Source organism: Elaeis guineensis, chromosome 2 (assembly GCF_000442705.2).
Source record: "Elaeis guineensis isolate ETL-2024a chromosome 2, EG11, whole genome shotgun sequence".
In the NCBI taxonomy this organism is placed as follows: domain Eukaryota; kingdom Viridiplantae; phylum Streptophyta; class Magnoliopsida; order Arecales; family Arecaceae; genus Elaeis; species Elaeis guineensis.
The window spans coordinates 124573422-124589510 of record NC_025994.2 but is presented as its reverse complement, the minus strand read 5'-3'; the positions used below and the strand labels follow the sequence as shown (position 1 = coordinate 124589510).

Genomic DNA, 16089 nt, shown 5'->3' with positions numbered 1-16089 from the left:
AATTGTTTATTCCCACTAATGATCGTGACATATAGTCGATAACCGTTCATAACGATTAAGGTATGTTGAGAAGATAGGCCGACTATATGTCGGTAATAGTGATAAGTCGGTAGTCTTAGAGATCCGAATGAGCATCGGTCGGTAATTCTGATATGCCGATGGTCTTCGATCGGAGGTTAATCAAATTGTCTGTTACTGACTGATAGTAGCCGACTGTCGATCGATCAACCGATTGTAAGTCAGCGTGATGTATTCATTCGACCGATGTAGAATCGGAGTCGGAGGTCAATTGTATTGTCTCAACAGTAAGAAAGGCTTTAAACACTCGAGAAATGAGAAGAATACATGTCCTGCTCCATAGGATCAACCGTGCATTGCATTAATGGAGGCCAATTATATGAATTAAAAAAAATAATTTCAACTATCTAAGTGCATGGAGGAACAAACTATATCAATGGATAGCATCATCTAGGATCAATTCAGTAAAAAAATTAAAAATAAATATATAAACAAGGAGAAGGGAATATACCAGTATTGTAGAACAATTTAAAATGAATCCTTAACATTTATATTGTTATCTCAACATATCAGATCTTTTTTCGGCAGCACGCCAATAACCTAGCTGCAAGGGCCGAGTTTGGTTAAATTTGGATGGAATAAGAAAATTTCAGAATCGAACTTTTGTGAGGATTGTAGGCACTTCGTTTTTGGTATGGCATATACGGAGCCCATTGATTTTATCAGAGTTTCACTTGCCAATCATAGATACTATAGGCATCAAAATAAAATGTGCGTGAGAGGTAATGGAAGGGACTTGGAATGAAAAATCATAATATTTTTTTGTGTGTATTGTTGATTTTATTTCTCCCTAGAGTGTTATTTATATTTTCTAATTTGTAAGCATCCTAATTAAATCTGCTCTAGCCCTTAAATTATTATACCACTACAAGTTTTGGAGCACCTACAACTTGATTTTAATCAAGGATTCACTTGTTTAATTTAGAGCCAAATCTTAAATGTTACATGTTGCCAGAGGATCGATTTGATCCAATCTAATAAACTAAATAATGAGTTAAAAAATTATAAATAATAATTTAATGGATCAAAAAAATTGATTGAAAATTTTAATGTAGTTGTCGAGATCTGCATCTTCAATCCAACATCCAAGAGCGTTCTAAAATATTATAAGCTGAAGAAATCAAAATTTTTGGAATCTTGTAATGCTTCGGTTGGTCATCGATTTATGATGTTTTAGGATACTATCAAATGTTAAAAGTAAAGATCCAATCCTCGCCAACCGTATCTGGATCTTTGGCCAGCTTCTTGAATTTCTGGGTAATTATTCTCCTCTCTCCAACTCATTTATTTGGGTTAAATCGGTCCTCTACAGCAATATTATTATTATTATTTTTTTTGCATGATTGACGGCGCTTTTTCTAATTGGATTAAAATTATAATAAAAAATTTTATCCTTGTGCACGTAGAAGAATAATCCAATTAAAAAATTAAAAATTGGTATATAAAGGAAGTATAGACGCTTAAATCTGTCAGAGCTCTCAGGCAAGTTAGCGAGGGGCAGAAGGCTCGCGATTCGCTCTCCACGTTCCCACCCACCGTTTTCTTGCTCCGCGCATCGAAACTCCGAAAACATTGAAACATGATGTCCCTCATCCAACGGCGTACAAAACACGCGCAATCATATCAATTCGCTCGCGATATTCGCACCCACTGTTTTCTTGCTCCACGCCACGCACCGAAACTCCGAAGACCTAAACATATCGCTCTCATCCAACGGCGTAAAAACCACGAGCGATCATATCACTCCTCGTGTCATCAAAACTACTGCTCTCGATAAACCAAAACAAAAAGGGGTCGTCTTTCGTTCGTCACACTTCTTGCAAGCGTCTGCCGTTTCCCCTCCCTTCTTCCCTCTTTCTCACTCGTTCTCCTCCCGAAGAAGAGGGGGCGAAGGCGAATAACGAAGGGAACAGTTCTCCAATGTCGGAAGGGGAAGCGGGCCTCGACGACGGCGAGGCCTTTAGAAAGGTTCGTCAAAGGATCGCCGACCAATCCAAGGTACCAAGCCTTAAATTTGTTCCCTCTTGCTCTTCTATTCGTTTGAGTTATCTTTTGAATCTTGTACGGGGTTTCTTGCTCGTGGTTTGATTTCTTGGTTCAATTGGCCAGAGGGTCGTCCAGACGAAGGAAATTTTGTCGAAGCAGGCGGTGCAGACGAAAGAAAAGACCAAGGAAATTTTGTCGAAGCAGGCTGTCAAGATCGCCAAGCAAGCCGAGGAGCATGAACGGATTTTGTTCAAGGTTGTTTTTCTCCCTTTTCGTCGATTTTAATCCATCCGCTGGGTTTCTTGTCTGGGCTGGGCTTGTCGATGTTGGATATGGTACCGTGGATATTTGAGCGATTGAAACATGGGTCATCGTTTTGGGGATTTGGTTATTGTTTTCTAGTTCTATGTTGTTAAATCGCTTGTTTTCGCGCCGAAAATATGATCGGTTCAAAGTTTTCTTGCTGATATCAGGTGACCCATTTGATGGGGGTTCTTGGATTTGGTGCATTTTGCTTCATATTGGGGGCACGTAAGTAATGCTTGATTCCGGGTATTTATTTTGATGAAAGATTTCGTTCCTGTCTAACGTGCTATTTTACTTTCTTTCTTTCTTTCCTTCTTCTTTTCTTTTTTCATTTTTAATTTGATTGATCAGGGCCACAAGATGTTCCTTACGTGTATTGCTTGTTCTATGTTACATTTGTTCCCCTTCGGTGGATATATTATCGGTACAAGAAGTGGCATTATTACCTTCTGGTGAGCTATGCATGAAATTGTTTTTTTTTTCTTTCCTTTTTCAGATCTTCTGTTGGTGCTCATGGGAACAGTTTAATGACTATAATATGAATACTGGCTGATGCTGATCACTTCGATCACTTCCTATATATGAACTTATGCTCTTTACTTCTTAAACAAGGCACTGCATGATCATTAAAGTAGGAAAAGCTTTTTCATTATTTTAATTTTTACCAAAGAAAAGAAGGATTCTAATTTCATGGCTTATGTAACTAACAAGGTGGCAAGGTGCTGGGAAAGGTTTAAGGTGTTGACATTAGACCTGCACTCAAGTTTTGGCAAAAAATTTACTTTTTTATCCCTTTTTTAGGTCTACAATGTCTGCCTAAGCTTTTGCATTTTCTCCTCAAGTTCTAAACCACAAGAGAAAAGGTACACTCAACACAATGTGGAAAATGAAGAGACAAAATTGTTACTTATAGAAAAATGAGAAAAAGACAATGCACATGAAGGGTGTCACTTTAAACAAGGGTTCAGCAACATTTTCTCTGGATATGTAGGGGTGAGTCTTTTCATTTACTGGTGATGGCACACGCCCACGAACAAGATCTTTTTATGTTAAGTTGTATACCGACATGCTTAACCTAGATTAACATGCTGCCAGAGCTCTATTACATAGTTCGATCTTTTATTTTGCTTCTCGTATACTTTATTCTGTTCGCAGGGTTTCATTGCTTAAGGTGTATCATGTATGCAATATGCAGATTTTTATACTTTTCACAGGTGTCATGGTCAGCCAGCTTATATGCAGATTCTTTACTTTCATAGGCTTTAGCATTCAGCGAACTTACATGTATGGTGTGTCAAACAACCATGTATTTAGAGATTAAGAAGCAAGTGCCTAATGTTATGGTTCTCCATATAAGCTTTGAATTGATGTTGAATCCTAAGCAAATCAGGTTTTGCAGTTTATCAGTTTTGTGAATCATAAATTATTTGTGTGATTCTTTTAGTGTATCACTAATACTTTAGGTATATCCGATGTTGATAAATATTGTCGTTTCTCCTTTGATAGGTTTCTTGAATTTTTCTCTTCCCATCAAAAAGACAAAAAAAGAAAGAAGATAGATTCCATGGATTTTTTTCTCCTATCTATTTTGCATGTTTAAATGTGCTTGAATTGAGCTTTGCGACATGTTTGTCTTTAAAATCTCACTTCAAAAGTAAACATCATTAATATTTCCTTCTCAAGAATTAGTAAGTCCGTTTTTCCTATCATCCCTCCTCAACCTCACCCTATAAAACGTTCCTTTGATTAATTGTCAGCAGCCTGATATGATGTGATATACAATTCTAGATGTAAAACCCTATTTTCCATATTATATCTTTTCCTAAACAATTCCTGATCTTGCAGAATCCTATAAATCCCACCATTAGCGTACATCAGCTTGCCAGTTCTTGTGCTGAGTACAGTGGAACATGCATTTAATTCTAGAACCATCGGTTGTGCAAAATTGGTAATGTGGTACAGTGGACTCGATTCTTATCCCTCCACAGCTTAATTATTAAATGCGGTATATGAATATTTGAATTGGATTCTTAAGTATGTTATTGAGGTTCTAATGTTTTTTAGCAAGCTGTGGGCAATTCTTTGGTGGGCAACATGCTTACTCGAGTTCACCTCTTCATATGGATGGGGAGAACTCTTAAATGAATTCCCATTTTTTAGAGTGAGCCTAGCAATTAGTCACCTTAAAGTGCTACAGCAAGTATTTGAAAGTTCAAAGGGATTAAGCCATGAATCAATCTGATCATTTAGAGTAAATGCATTTACATACATACAAAGTAGGAGCAAAATGTTTGCATATTGATTTATTGTATAAAGTTATTAGTACATCCATTAAGAATCTAAGATCTATGGATGATATCTAGAATTACGGTAACATGTTTGAGGCAAGTGCAAAAGGTAGGAGACAAATAAGGCAATCCAGTCAGGATTCTATTTTGGGTGGTTTGACCCTCATTCTGTTTAGTCAACCAAACAGCCACCTTTTTAATGGTTACAGCATTTTTTTGCTGAGGGCATAATAGAAATTTCAGAAAATCTGATGATAACATTTTTGCTACTGTAACTTTGGCTCCACTTAACCCTTTCATGCAAGTTAAATGGTTATATTCTGTCCATCAAAATGGTGGAGTAAGTTTAACCATTTAGGCTGTGTTGGGTTGCAGGTTAAAGGACAGAAAAGGAACAAAGGCTCCTTTTGCTCCACTCGTTTCACTTTAACCTGCTAAAAATACTAGAAAACTAGCCTATTTATTCATAGGATAACATGGGTACAAAATAAGTTTCTCTTCTTCTCATTTACCTTGGAATAAAATACTGTTTCTTATGCTGCATTTGGTTGCAGGATAACTAACCAAGGGATAGTTAACCTTAATTCTTGGGGATTCCACACTTATCCATTTATCCCCGGGTCAGTGATATTCTTGGTTTAGTTGAAATTTGAGGGTTAGTGGGATAAGTTGTTGTAAAACTGTGAAGAAGCAAAAGAGAGTAGAAAGAGCTTTATGCATTTAAGCACCTTTTTGGGCCCTGTTTGGATGCTGGTTATTTGCTGGTTAGGAGATGGTTAGTCGTTTAACTGGCCAAGCAAGCTCCCAAAACAGAACCTATATGGTGGAGCAAATTATTGTGAAGAGGATTAGGTGTAAGTTAACCCATTTACTCCAGGTAAATTTATTCTGCAACCAAACACAGCTTTAAGTGCCAAGACAAATTTTGAAGGTTTAAAGAGGTTGGCCTATGAATCAATCTCATCTTTCATGATATATGCAATTACATTAAAAAAAAAAAAAAAGCCATCCCAGTGCAAGAGGCTCTCACCACTGTAGGGTCTGGGGAGGTTAGATGTAAGCAGCCTTGCTTTCATGTATAGAGAGGCTATTTCCATGTTTCAAACCCACAACATGTAGGTCACAATGGAAGAACTTTACCGTTGCGCCAAATTTACACACACACATATACTTTAAATGTGTAACGAACATGTTTTATGATTATTTAACAGATATGGTAGAAGCAGTACTGAGTATTAGAATCTATGGCTAATATTGAATTACATGACGACATGTATGAGAAACTTATGACAGGTTCGGATGTGAATTTGGTGAGACAATTGGGCTTTGATTTGGCCTACACTAAAGTTGGCCTTAAGCATTTAAGCCCATACTTTTTTACTCGTATCATTATTAAACAGGTACTGATTCTTAAGAGTCCATTTTTTTTATTTTATTTAATTGAAATAGTTTTATTTGATCTAGTGAGATTTAATGTAAATCTTGAATGAGAAATATGAATTATTTGAAGAGCAGGGGACTGATATTCAGTTGAGTCAAACAAAAGAATATAAAATGCTGTGGAATGTTGAATGGAAGTGACATTCTAGTCAAATGTTATGGTCAATTGAGAAAGGAAGGGCAAGTTCTTCACTATTTATCTGTTCATATGAAAGTCAGGGAAGTCAAAGCACAAGTATCATGTGAATGAAGAGACAAATGATGAACTTTCCAACTCAAGGAACTGGATGAATGAAAGCTATGGCATGCTTTTAAAGTGTTGTGATTGGCATACATTTGTGAGGCATAAGGGAAAATCCACATGAAGGATTTATGAAAGGGTTGTAGCAATAAGTGAGAGCCTTTACCTTGTTAGAATGAATGCTGAACAGGGATTAAGCTTGCCAGTGCTAAAAAGAATAGGACTTCGGCATTACTGCTTTTGGTTACTGGATATTAAAGGAAATTGTTATATCATTATATTAATAATGGTACTGTGATTTGTTATCTTACATTAATTGTTAATGAGTATTTTCAATGTTGGTACTGAAACTTGTACAGGCATATTCAGGACTAATGAGCATGAGTCAAAGTTGTCATGGTTTTTTAATATGAAAGTAGAATAGAAAGGGCTCTGAGTCAGCCATGAAGATCTAGAAACTTTGGGCTAAGCTAGCATCAAATTAGAATTTTAAGCTTATTCTGTCTCCAGGTGTCCCAGCTGGTCATAACCTGGCTGCCCCATCATACCAAGATTCTTCTCTTACAGCTTGCAACAACGTCACTTATTATATTTCTTCACAACTTGGAGAAAAAAGTTAGAAGTTAGAGGTGCTAGTTTCTTCCATACATGTATGTATTCAGAGGATTCAAGTTTTAGATTGACACCAAACAAATAAATTATGCTTTTGGTGCCATGTTGCTGTTCCTTTGACACACCTTAGCCAGATGATCTTGCTTAAGGAGCTCTGTTAGATATGAAACTGTATTTTCACTTTCTCAATATGGTTTTGTGGATGCCACATTCCTCAGGCATTCTTTCCACAGTTTGGGGCTGGCTTCATGAATCCTTATTCCCCATCACTACCATAACCCTGTTAAAGGAGAGAAGTTGCTGTAACTCCAGATGAGAGAAAACCAGGGCATATGATTTTCCACTCAAACCTTTTTTTTTTCCTAAAATAGACATTGTATCATAGCTTATAATTATTATATGGAAAGAATGGCATGATGTTTTCTGGGTCTTACACCACTGAATTTGCAACTAGTATTTGAGTATTAAAGTGTCCTGGCTCTACATAATTATTATCTCATATTATTTGTTACTTCAAGACAACCTCAATTCTCTGCTTTCATATGGTGGAATCTGGTGCTTTTTTTTTTTTTAATGTGACCACCTTGTTGCCCACAAAATTTTACAGGATTTCTGCTACTATGCCAATACAATCTTCATTATTGTGCTCCTCTTTTTTCCAAAAAATGAGAAGCTTTTCATGGTTTGCTTTTCTTTTGCTGAAGTAAGAACCTTTCTCTCCTTCCTGTTCTCTTTTTCTTCCCCAAGTTATTGTTCTTCTTCAAAGCTATTTATTCTGATGACTAAATTGCCCTAGGGGCCATTGGCTTGGGCGTTGATCGTGTGGCGTTGCAGCTTGGTTTTCGGTTCCCTCGATAAAATTGTTAGTGTGTTAATACATCTCTTACCTGGTAAGTTAGCTGTCTACTTGATGAGGTAGATTGCATGAACTTATGTTTCTAAAAAATATCTCTAGGCTATACCTGTGCATTCTCGCAGATCCTTTGGACCTTTTTCCCGGATTTTTGGTTTTTGAAGATATTGACAATCAATAAAATGCTTAAGCTTATTATCATTTGTTATGCAGTAATCACTTACGCAGAAATATCTTTTTTCAGCTATTTCTTGATTAAGCTATAAAAGTTATAGAACACATTATTGAAATTTGTGTAACTTTTTTGGAGTTCAGTAGAATCTGCTTGTCAATAGACTTACAGAGACAACGCTTATGCTATTCCTTTCAGATTGATTTGCGCATTGCAATGCTTTATATTTTAATTTTTTGAAGATGTCTCATTCTATATGAGGAAAAAATATTTTGATGCAAGTGTCTGCAGCGTAAGAATATGCAAGTATTGGTAAATGGGCATGCTCATTTTATTAGATCTGCTTATTTTATTTCTTAGATAATTATTAGTCCTAAGTGTATTATGATAAAGGTTGTAAGCATGTGGAACTCAGTGTCATGCATGAAGTCCATGTTCTCCTTTATTTTTTTATCCAAATTTGTAATTTTCTATGTTCCCTAACTTGAGGCAAACTTTGTGAGAAATGAAAACAACTAATAATAATGTTATGAATAATTTTTATTATTGACGGAGTATGTTTTTTAAATGTTTGACCTACCTTATTTTCTGTAGATATGATAAAAATAATAGATAATTAATGTCTAGTGTGTGCAATGATATGGTAAAACATTCCCATGAATAGATTCCCCGCCCAACCCACATGCACACATAAAAGGAAAAAAAAAATAAAAACACCCTAGATTTGATCTTAGAGGGTTAAATGACATAAGCTGGAGATGAACTAGTAGAGGGTTGGTGAATCTTGAATCTATACCTTATTTCAGTGTGGCTACATGCCACAAGTTTTCAGGAGACATTAACTTAGGGACGGTTGGTTCTGGAGTGCCAGCTTTCAAATGATGGAAGTGGTACAGGAACTATTTTATGATGATGATGATGATACTAAGTGGTACAGGAAATATTTTATGATGATGATGTAATCATATATCAGCAGCACTGAGGGATTGAATATTGGAAAAGTATGGTAAACAATTGCATCAGTTAAATCGATTTGTACTTTAGTGAAAATTTTGAAATTGGCATAAAATGAAAGGGATATTTCTAAAAGTTGCAGAAAGGACATCATCGTGGATTCATGATCATCTTGATGATGATGATGATATAATAATAATATATCAGGAGCAGTGAAGGATTGAAAATTAGAGAAGTGCGGTAAACTATTGCATAAGTTAAATCAATTTGTAATTTTAGTGAAAACTTTGAAATTAGCACAAGATGAAGGGATATTTCTAAAAGTTGGAGAAAGGATCTTGCTGAGGACATTGAGTTAACAAGGTTCTCCACTCACTAACTCCATTGCTACAAGAATGTCTGAAGAATGCATAGAATGTTGCAAAAAATCCAAAAATAAATGTTTAGTTCTGTAGCTTATGCTTAAAAATTAAGAGTATCTTTGCAAAGGCGGCATTGCACCAAGTGATACAATAGAGGTCCCATGACTCTCCTTTCTACTATCAGATCTTCAAAGGTCATGAAGTTGAAAATCATGGGTTGTGTTCAATAAAACCAATTTAATATTGGTTTGCAATTTTGTTCACTGCATAATTTTTTTACAAATATAGATGCTTGTACTTAATTGATTGCTAGAAAACACGAACCCAGGAACTGGTAGTGAACAATTTAATTATTGAAATATCTAGCACTTACATTTGTCTTCGCAAGTCCTTGAATTTGCAACTCCTTGCTGTGCTTTGAGCTAGAGCGTATGGACTTGTGTGGGGAGATGTTTTGACTTTCATTCATCTTCCTCAATTTTTCCCCTGTGGTTTCTCTTTCACTGTTTTCTTTGTGTTTAACTGCATAGAGCAAGTGCTCAACCTCCTCCCCTGTTGTCATTTCCTTCTTTGTTTAAGCTCATCATTATTAATACCCTTCATTTGTAGAAAAATCACCAAGTGTTGATTCATAATGTTTTATACCGTTATCCAATACTAATCCATTTTGTTTTGTAGCACAGTTTTATTCATGTGGAGAAATCACCTATTCATGAAGTTCAAACTCTTCCTCGTTAATGAATTTTTAACTTTATATATACTGATCTTGTCACATCTCTCCCCCCTCCCCCCCCACCCCCTCCCTTCCAATTATTGAACAATATCAAAAACTAAATCATATGTTGTAGTTTTTTTACTCATAGATGTGACTGTTCCTTCTTTAGCTTTATTTTTGCCACTCTTTCTTTTGTCCATCAGTGCTTATCATTCCCTTTGACTTGTTACGGTTAATTGGTATACTTTGTTTGATAGAGATGATCAAAATGATTTGCATAACTACAGTAATGGGTACTTAAAACTTGAAATATTCCTAAAATAGTTAAGTTTATAAATATATTTCCTTGCTAAGGATATTCGTTTTTGACTTATGGATGTATATGATCTATTTCAGGGATAGTCTTCTTCACCATTCGGTGGTGGAATCCAGAAACTTTTGCTGCCATGCACCCAGAGGGGAGAGCAGCAAGAGTCTTCTGGCCCTATGTGGAGGATAAGTCGTACTTATGGATGTGGTTATTTTGTGTTCCTTTAGTTGCATACACACTGTGGCAGCTTCTCTATTTCCTCATTGTGAATGTGCTACGTCGCCAGAGACTTCTGCGGGATCCTGAAGTAATGACTTCTTACAGGTTAGTCATTGCCACTTCAAGACACCTTTTCTCTGACATGTTATATAAAACTATTTTCAGCTAATATTTGTGATATTGTAAACATAATTTATTGACTGATGCTAACATTTGCGCTTGCCAAATGAGTTGTGCGTCACCCTTTGGGGTCTGAAAAATTACTTAAAAGATATCAACTAAATTAACTTATGAAAATATGTCAAGTTCTTAGAAATTATGATAGACTTAAGCTAAATGATTTGTTTGTAAATGAGAACCGACAGAAGGGTAATTTGTATTGTTCAATGGATATTGAAATGCTCAATAGTACAGACTTAAAAGCAACACACCTTAACTTTTGCCTGAATCACCAAGCCTTTTCCCATATCCATGGGGTGAGAAGAATGGTTCAGGGGATGACCCAGCAAAATTTTAGTACATTCTTCAATTAGGAGAAGAATGGTTCAGGGGATGACCCAGCCAAATTTTAGTCCATTCTTCAATTAGTTCAGTTCCTGATGTTAAACCTGATGTAAAAGTTCTCCATCTCAGTTATTTGCTATCTGAGTTTTTTTTAGACAAGACTGTATTATTACTGGTTATTGAGCATAGATACAAGCGGACTTGTCCATGGACAAAGGACTCCTGAGGTCCATGGGCACATCAGTGGTCTAGTGCTGGCTTATGTTCATATTAAGTTATAAACAACATGAGGCGCCAATCAGTTTGCTGGCTGGTTGGCTCCAGATACATGTGCATGGTGTCATGCTAGCAGCTCCACATTGCTGGGCACAATGAACAACTGTGAGAGAGTCACCCTCCAAGATTATGAATGTCACATGCAACACCTCCAATGCTGTTTGGAGCCCTTCCCAAGCTGCCTGGAGCTTGGCGAGCAGCATTGTGGTACAAGGATTCCAAGAAGTCATTGCATGTAGGAGAACTCCACGATAGTCTTACACAACAAATGCCAGTAGTAGACTCATGATGATGACAAAGCTGGGGGGAAGGGTGGTAAATAGAGCTGAAAATGGGTTGGATAAAATCCAACTACATCTATCAAGGTCCGCAATCTCGGTATCGAATATCGTATCGGTATCTTACTAGTACTGTACGGTGTGATACTTACCTAGTATAGAAATAGCTTTCTAACCATTTTTCTTAATTTTTCTCTTGGTACATCTTGATACTGATCAGTGCGCTTTGGTATGGATTTGTTTGCAACTTGGTATGTTTCGATACAGGTCGATACATTTCGATACAGGGTGGTAAACCTTGGTGTCGAGTAGTATGGGGCTTGTACCAACTTCATGTTGAGTTTCGTACTAATTTTCTTCTGGTACGGTATGATATGCTTGGTTCCAGACAGTTTGGGGTGATACGACAGACCATGGCATATGTTTTCATATCCGAATAGGATCGAATTCTAATAGGGATTGTGATATCCAATCGGATCTGGATCTGAATTCGGATATGTACTTGGAAGTATTGCTGAATCTAGATCCAAATTTAGATTTGAATGATTTCCTAAATTTGGATCCAAACATTCAGTAAAAATTCACGAAAATAAACCATATAAGCTAGGATCTGGACCAATATTCTGTGGTTTGATGACAAGCCTCAACCACTAGATTACAACATGCATTCTGACTTCATGTAAATAGTTTAATTTACTTATTCAGTATTCAAGTCATTAAATAATCATTTGATATATGTTGTGATATTTCATGTTTTAATCATTATTTTTATAAAAAATTCTTTTCTCTTTGATAAGAAATAAAATGTGAATATACATTATTTTATGCTTGATGATATTTTCAAAGCTTTATTGTTAAAAATATTTAAAAAAATCAATAACTTCTATATATTCTTATATTTATATATAATTTTTCTTACAAGTTCTCTAAGAATAGAGAATTCATTATTATTTTTATTTATGCTATAACTAAAGATGGACAGCATATTTGATGCAAGAAAAACTAATATTTTATATTATTTTTTAAAATAATTTTTGATTTTTAATATTTTGATACAAATCCAGTCACACTAGTGACCTAGACCCTTGACTAGGTTGGTCTCTGTGTGGTTTTAATAATCATGCCATAAATCCTTAGTTATCTTTATGTCATGTGCAATCTGCATATTCAATTCTGTTCCGGTTCTTTATGAGTATATAATTTATATTGGTTTTTATCATTAAATTCTGCTAAAAATTCTATTTATACCCAAATAATATCTGACTCATATCTTTATGAGGATAGAAAAATGTAAATATAATATCCAACTTTTATGTCCATATCCTTTCACAACAAATATTGATATTCTTAATATCTGATTTGTATTCATATTTGTTTCGAACAAATATGGATATAATATCAGTATCCCTTTAATATTAATATTCTTTAAAGAATATACATATATAGGTATATACTAGTATCTAATCTGTATCCTATTTGCTTTTAGCCCTAGTAGTAAGCTTGAAATAGTTGTTCACTCTGAGCATCCTAGGTTGCATGCCCCACTGTCAGATCCATTAAGTCTATAAGGTTCTTTGCTTGGCTTGTTGAGCTAGGAAAGTGATAAGGTGTTGAAACAACTGCCACTGGATGTCAATTCGGAAAACAACAATGGATCATAGTATGGGCCAGATCCTCCATGCAAACATCGCAGTACGCATAGCTAGCTTCGGGGAGTAGGCCTTGATCCACAAGAACAACAGCACATGGCAGCTGCTGACGACTGGCTTTCCACCAAAATGTGGAGACCCATGGTTGGACCACCATCTTCAGCACATGGGAATACCCCCAGGAATGCTATCCCCCCATTGAGTACTAGTAAAAGGCGCAAGAACATGCCCGATATGAGCAGTAGATGCTTAGGAGACATGGTTGGGGCCCAACAGTGGAGATCCTCCCAGTCGCCACGAGGGATGGGCATCTCAGTGCACTAGGTAACCACTTTTGGTGGAAACAAAGCTAGAATGTCCCACTACCTGCCTTATAGCTGACCGAAGTAATTTCCCCATAACTCATCATGGATGAAGAATAGAAATATGTTGGATGTTTCCAAGCATCCACTGGAGGAGATGGGAAGGATCAGATCCTGCACTTGAGAGATGGATTGCCACAACATAGACCATGTAGTTGTATCGGAGAGTTGAAGAGGCCACATTACCTGAATCCAATATTTACTCCTAGCTAGTTGACCACATAAAGAATGGGATCCATGAAGATCTGTAGCAGAGATGTTGCCTTAGCTTAGCCGTACACCTCTGAAGATGCAGACTCGGTATACACAAAGCCCCACAAGCTGGGTTAGCCTGACTGGATCCCAACAGACAAGATGCAGCTTCGATTGTTGTTGATTGCTAGCCCATAAAAAAGGAACACATCAATGTGTCGAAGTGATCCAGGAGACACGGAGAAATGCATGTTATGAGGAATGAGGTGCATTGGATAATGGCTGCAACTGATTGAAGCAGCGTAGTCGGACCAGACAGAGCTAAAGAGCAGGTCGACCAAGCATTATATCTGACCTGCAGCTTGGATAGCAAAGGCTCAAAGTCATGCTTTGCGGGCCTATTGCCTGACATAGGACTCCCAGGTAGATCCAAATGTCTTGATTATGTGAGACCCCAGCAGTTGCTGCCTGTGGTGGTATCTCCTTGGTGATATATGTGTGGTGAGAACCTTACCATAGACTTGGATATATTAATTGCCTGAAACTGATGACGGGCAGTATCATTCATCAGCAATAAATTGGATAACCTAGGGCCATCAGAAGCGAAGTATAATGGCTGAATAGACAACCCTTCCTCTGCTTGATGAAGAGCTCAGGATAAGGTGTCCGCACCCATGATGAAGAGGTACCCATGATGAAGAGGTACGGGGAGAGAGGGAAAAGCCTTGGCTCAAGTTAATCAGAGAGAAAACTAGACAGATGACAAGCTGTTGGTGAGAATGGCAATGGTTGGATTCATAACACAGTAACACACCCCTGGATCCACTGAAGCCACTGGTCCGAGAAACCCTTATTAGAGCTTCAAGAATTCCCAATGAAGGTGATGTTAAGCTTGTTCCATGTCAAGCTTGATTGCCATGTAACCTTGCTGCACCATCCCCATACCGATAGTAATGCCTATTGGGTGACCACAGTTAGCTTTGTTGAAGATTCCCCTGAGGTAGCTGATGTATTTTCAGATAAATTAGGAAGATGTGAAATTGTTGACCATTTGTTTTGACTAATTGATGCATCCAATTATGATAATCTCCACATGCTTCGAGCAGTTCAAGAGCTCATGTACAAATTATTTATTTGGAAGCATCCGGTTATCTGTCTGATGAGATGACAAGCTCTTTTTTCTTTATTGGTGGTTTGCCTTAATTATAATAATTGGCAACACCCTGTCTAAGGATACATTAAAGGCATCATTTTGATTATCTTATGTTTCTTCTTGCTGTGGTTTCGTTGATATTGCTTACACAAAAAGCAACGGATGGATTTAGAAGTGACACTGTTTCTATGCACAACATTAGAGCTGGATACACTTAAAAATTCTTTAAAAAATATTTCTAGAGGCGATAATTTAATTCATTCACTTGTATGTATGACAGGGAACTCTCAAAGAAGGCACAGAAAGCAAACAACATTTGGTGGCGGTTAAGTGGCTTGCTTGGCGATCAGAACCGCCCCACCATGTATATCTTGTTCCAGGGAATCTTTACCGTTGCAACCATGGCCCTCACCGTCCCCATCTTTTTGTCCTACGAGATGCATGTAATTTTTCAAATCCTCAAGGTCTCTGCAACCATATGGAATGGTGGGAGCTTCCTTTTGGAAGTCATGCCAAGGCAGGTGGTCCTCAAGGAGAAGAAGAAACTGGAGATGAAGCCCATCCTGGAGCAGCCTCGGCAGCCAGTGGTGGATCTCTCAACCAACCACCAGCACACATCTGACACACCTGACGAGCAAAATAATTCATGAGACATAACATAGTGCTGTCTTGCCTGCTGAGGTAGACTGTTGAGGTAGCAGTTGGTCCATTTAATTTCCTTTTGGTAAATTGTAATCTATGCCAATGGGGTGGTGGTTTGTTGGTAAACAGTTCCGATAGTGCTGTTTCCTGCAACGTTTGCCTTGTGTTCATTGTGTGGTTGTTCACATTGTTTCAAGAACCTTTATAGCAGATGCGGTTAGATTATGTTGCTGTTAAATTATTTCTAGAGTAGATGGAGATCGCATTTATGCCTATTTCTTATTCTGCGGACTGGTGGTACGTATCCGCATGCTTGAAACGTGACCGCTAGAGGTGAGAGCTGGAGCTTAGAGTTACGTGGCACTCATTTATGAGATGATGAGAGAGAATAATCATATCTGCCATGTATAATGCAAATCCGGACCGGCCATCTACATGTATCAAAAAAATAGCCAACAACACAGCCTCCGCCGCCTCTCTCTCTCTCTCATTGTACA

The 16089-nt window shown here is 37.2% G+C and overlaps 1 protein-coding gene across 1 annotated transcript; it reads left to right on the top strand.

The window, feature by feature from the left end:
- Positions 1-1844: 1844 nt before the first annotated feature.
- Positions 1845-15830, top strand: LOC105056209 (glycerophosphocholine acyltransferase 1). Its single transcript, XM_010938359.3, has 8 exons — positions 1845-2076; positions 2188-2319; positions 2538-2595; positions 2722-2822; positions 7559-7654; positions 7748-7841; positions 10404-10641; positions 15231-15830. The coding sequence occupies exons 1-8, from the start codon at positions 1999-2001 to the stop codon at positions 15598-15600; spliced, it is 1167 nt and encodes a 388-aa protein (XP_010936661.1). The 5' UTR covers positions 1845-1998; the 3' UTR covers positions 15601-15830.
- Positions 15831-16089: the final 259 nt, after the last annotated feature.

What these genes read in the sequence shown, in the direction of transcription:
- LOC105056209 (XM_010938359.3), top strand. Translation starts at nt 1,999, where the DNA reads ATGTCGGAAGGGGAAGCGGGCCTCGACGACGGCGAGGCCTTTAGAAAG. An exon ending in ATGAACGGATTTTGTTCAAG is followed by an intron (nt 2,320 to 2,537) that starts GTTGTTTTTCTC and finishes TGCTGATATCAG; the next exon opens with GTGACCCATTTGATGGGGGT. An exon ending in AGTGGCATTATTACCTTCTG is followed by an intron (nt 2,823 to 7,558) that starts GTGAGCTATGCA and finishes AAAATTTTACAG; the next exon opens with GATTTCTGCTACTATGCCAA.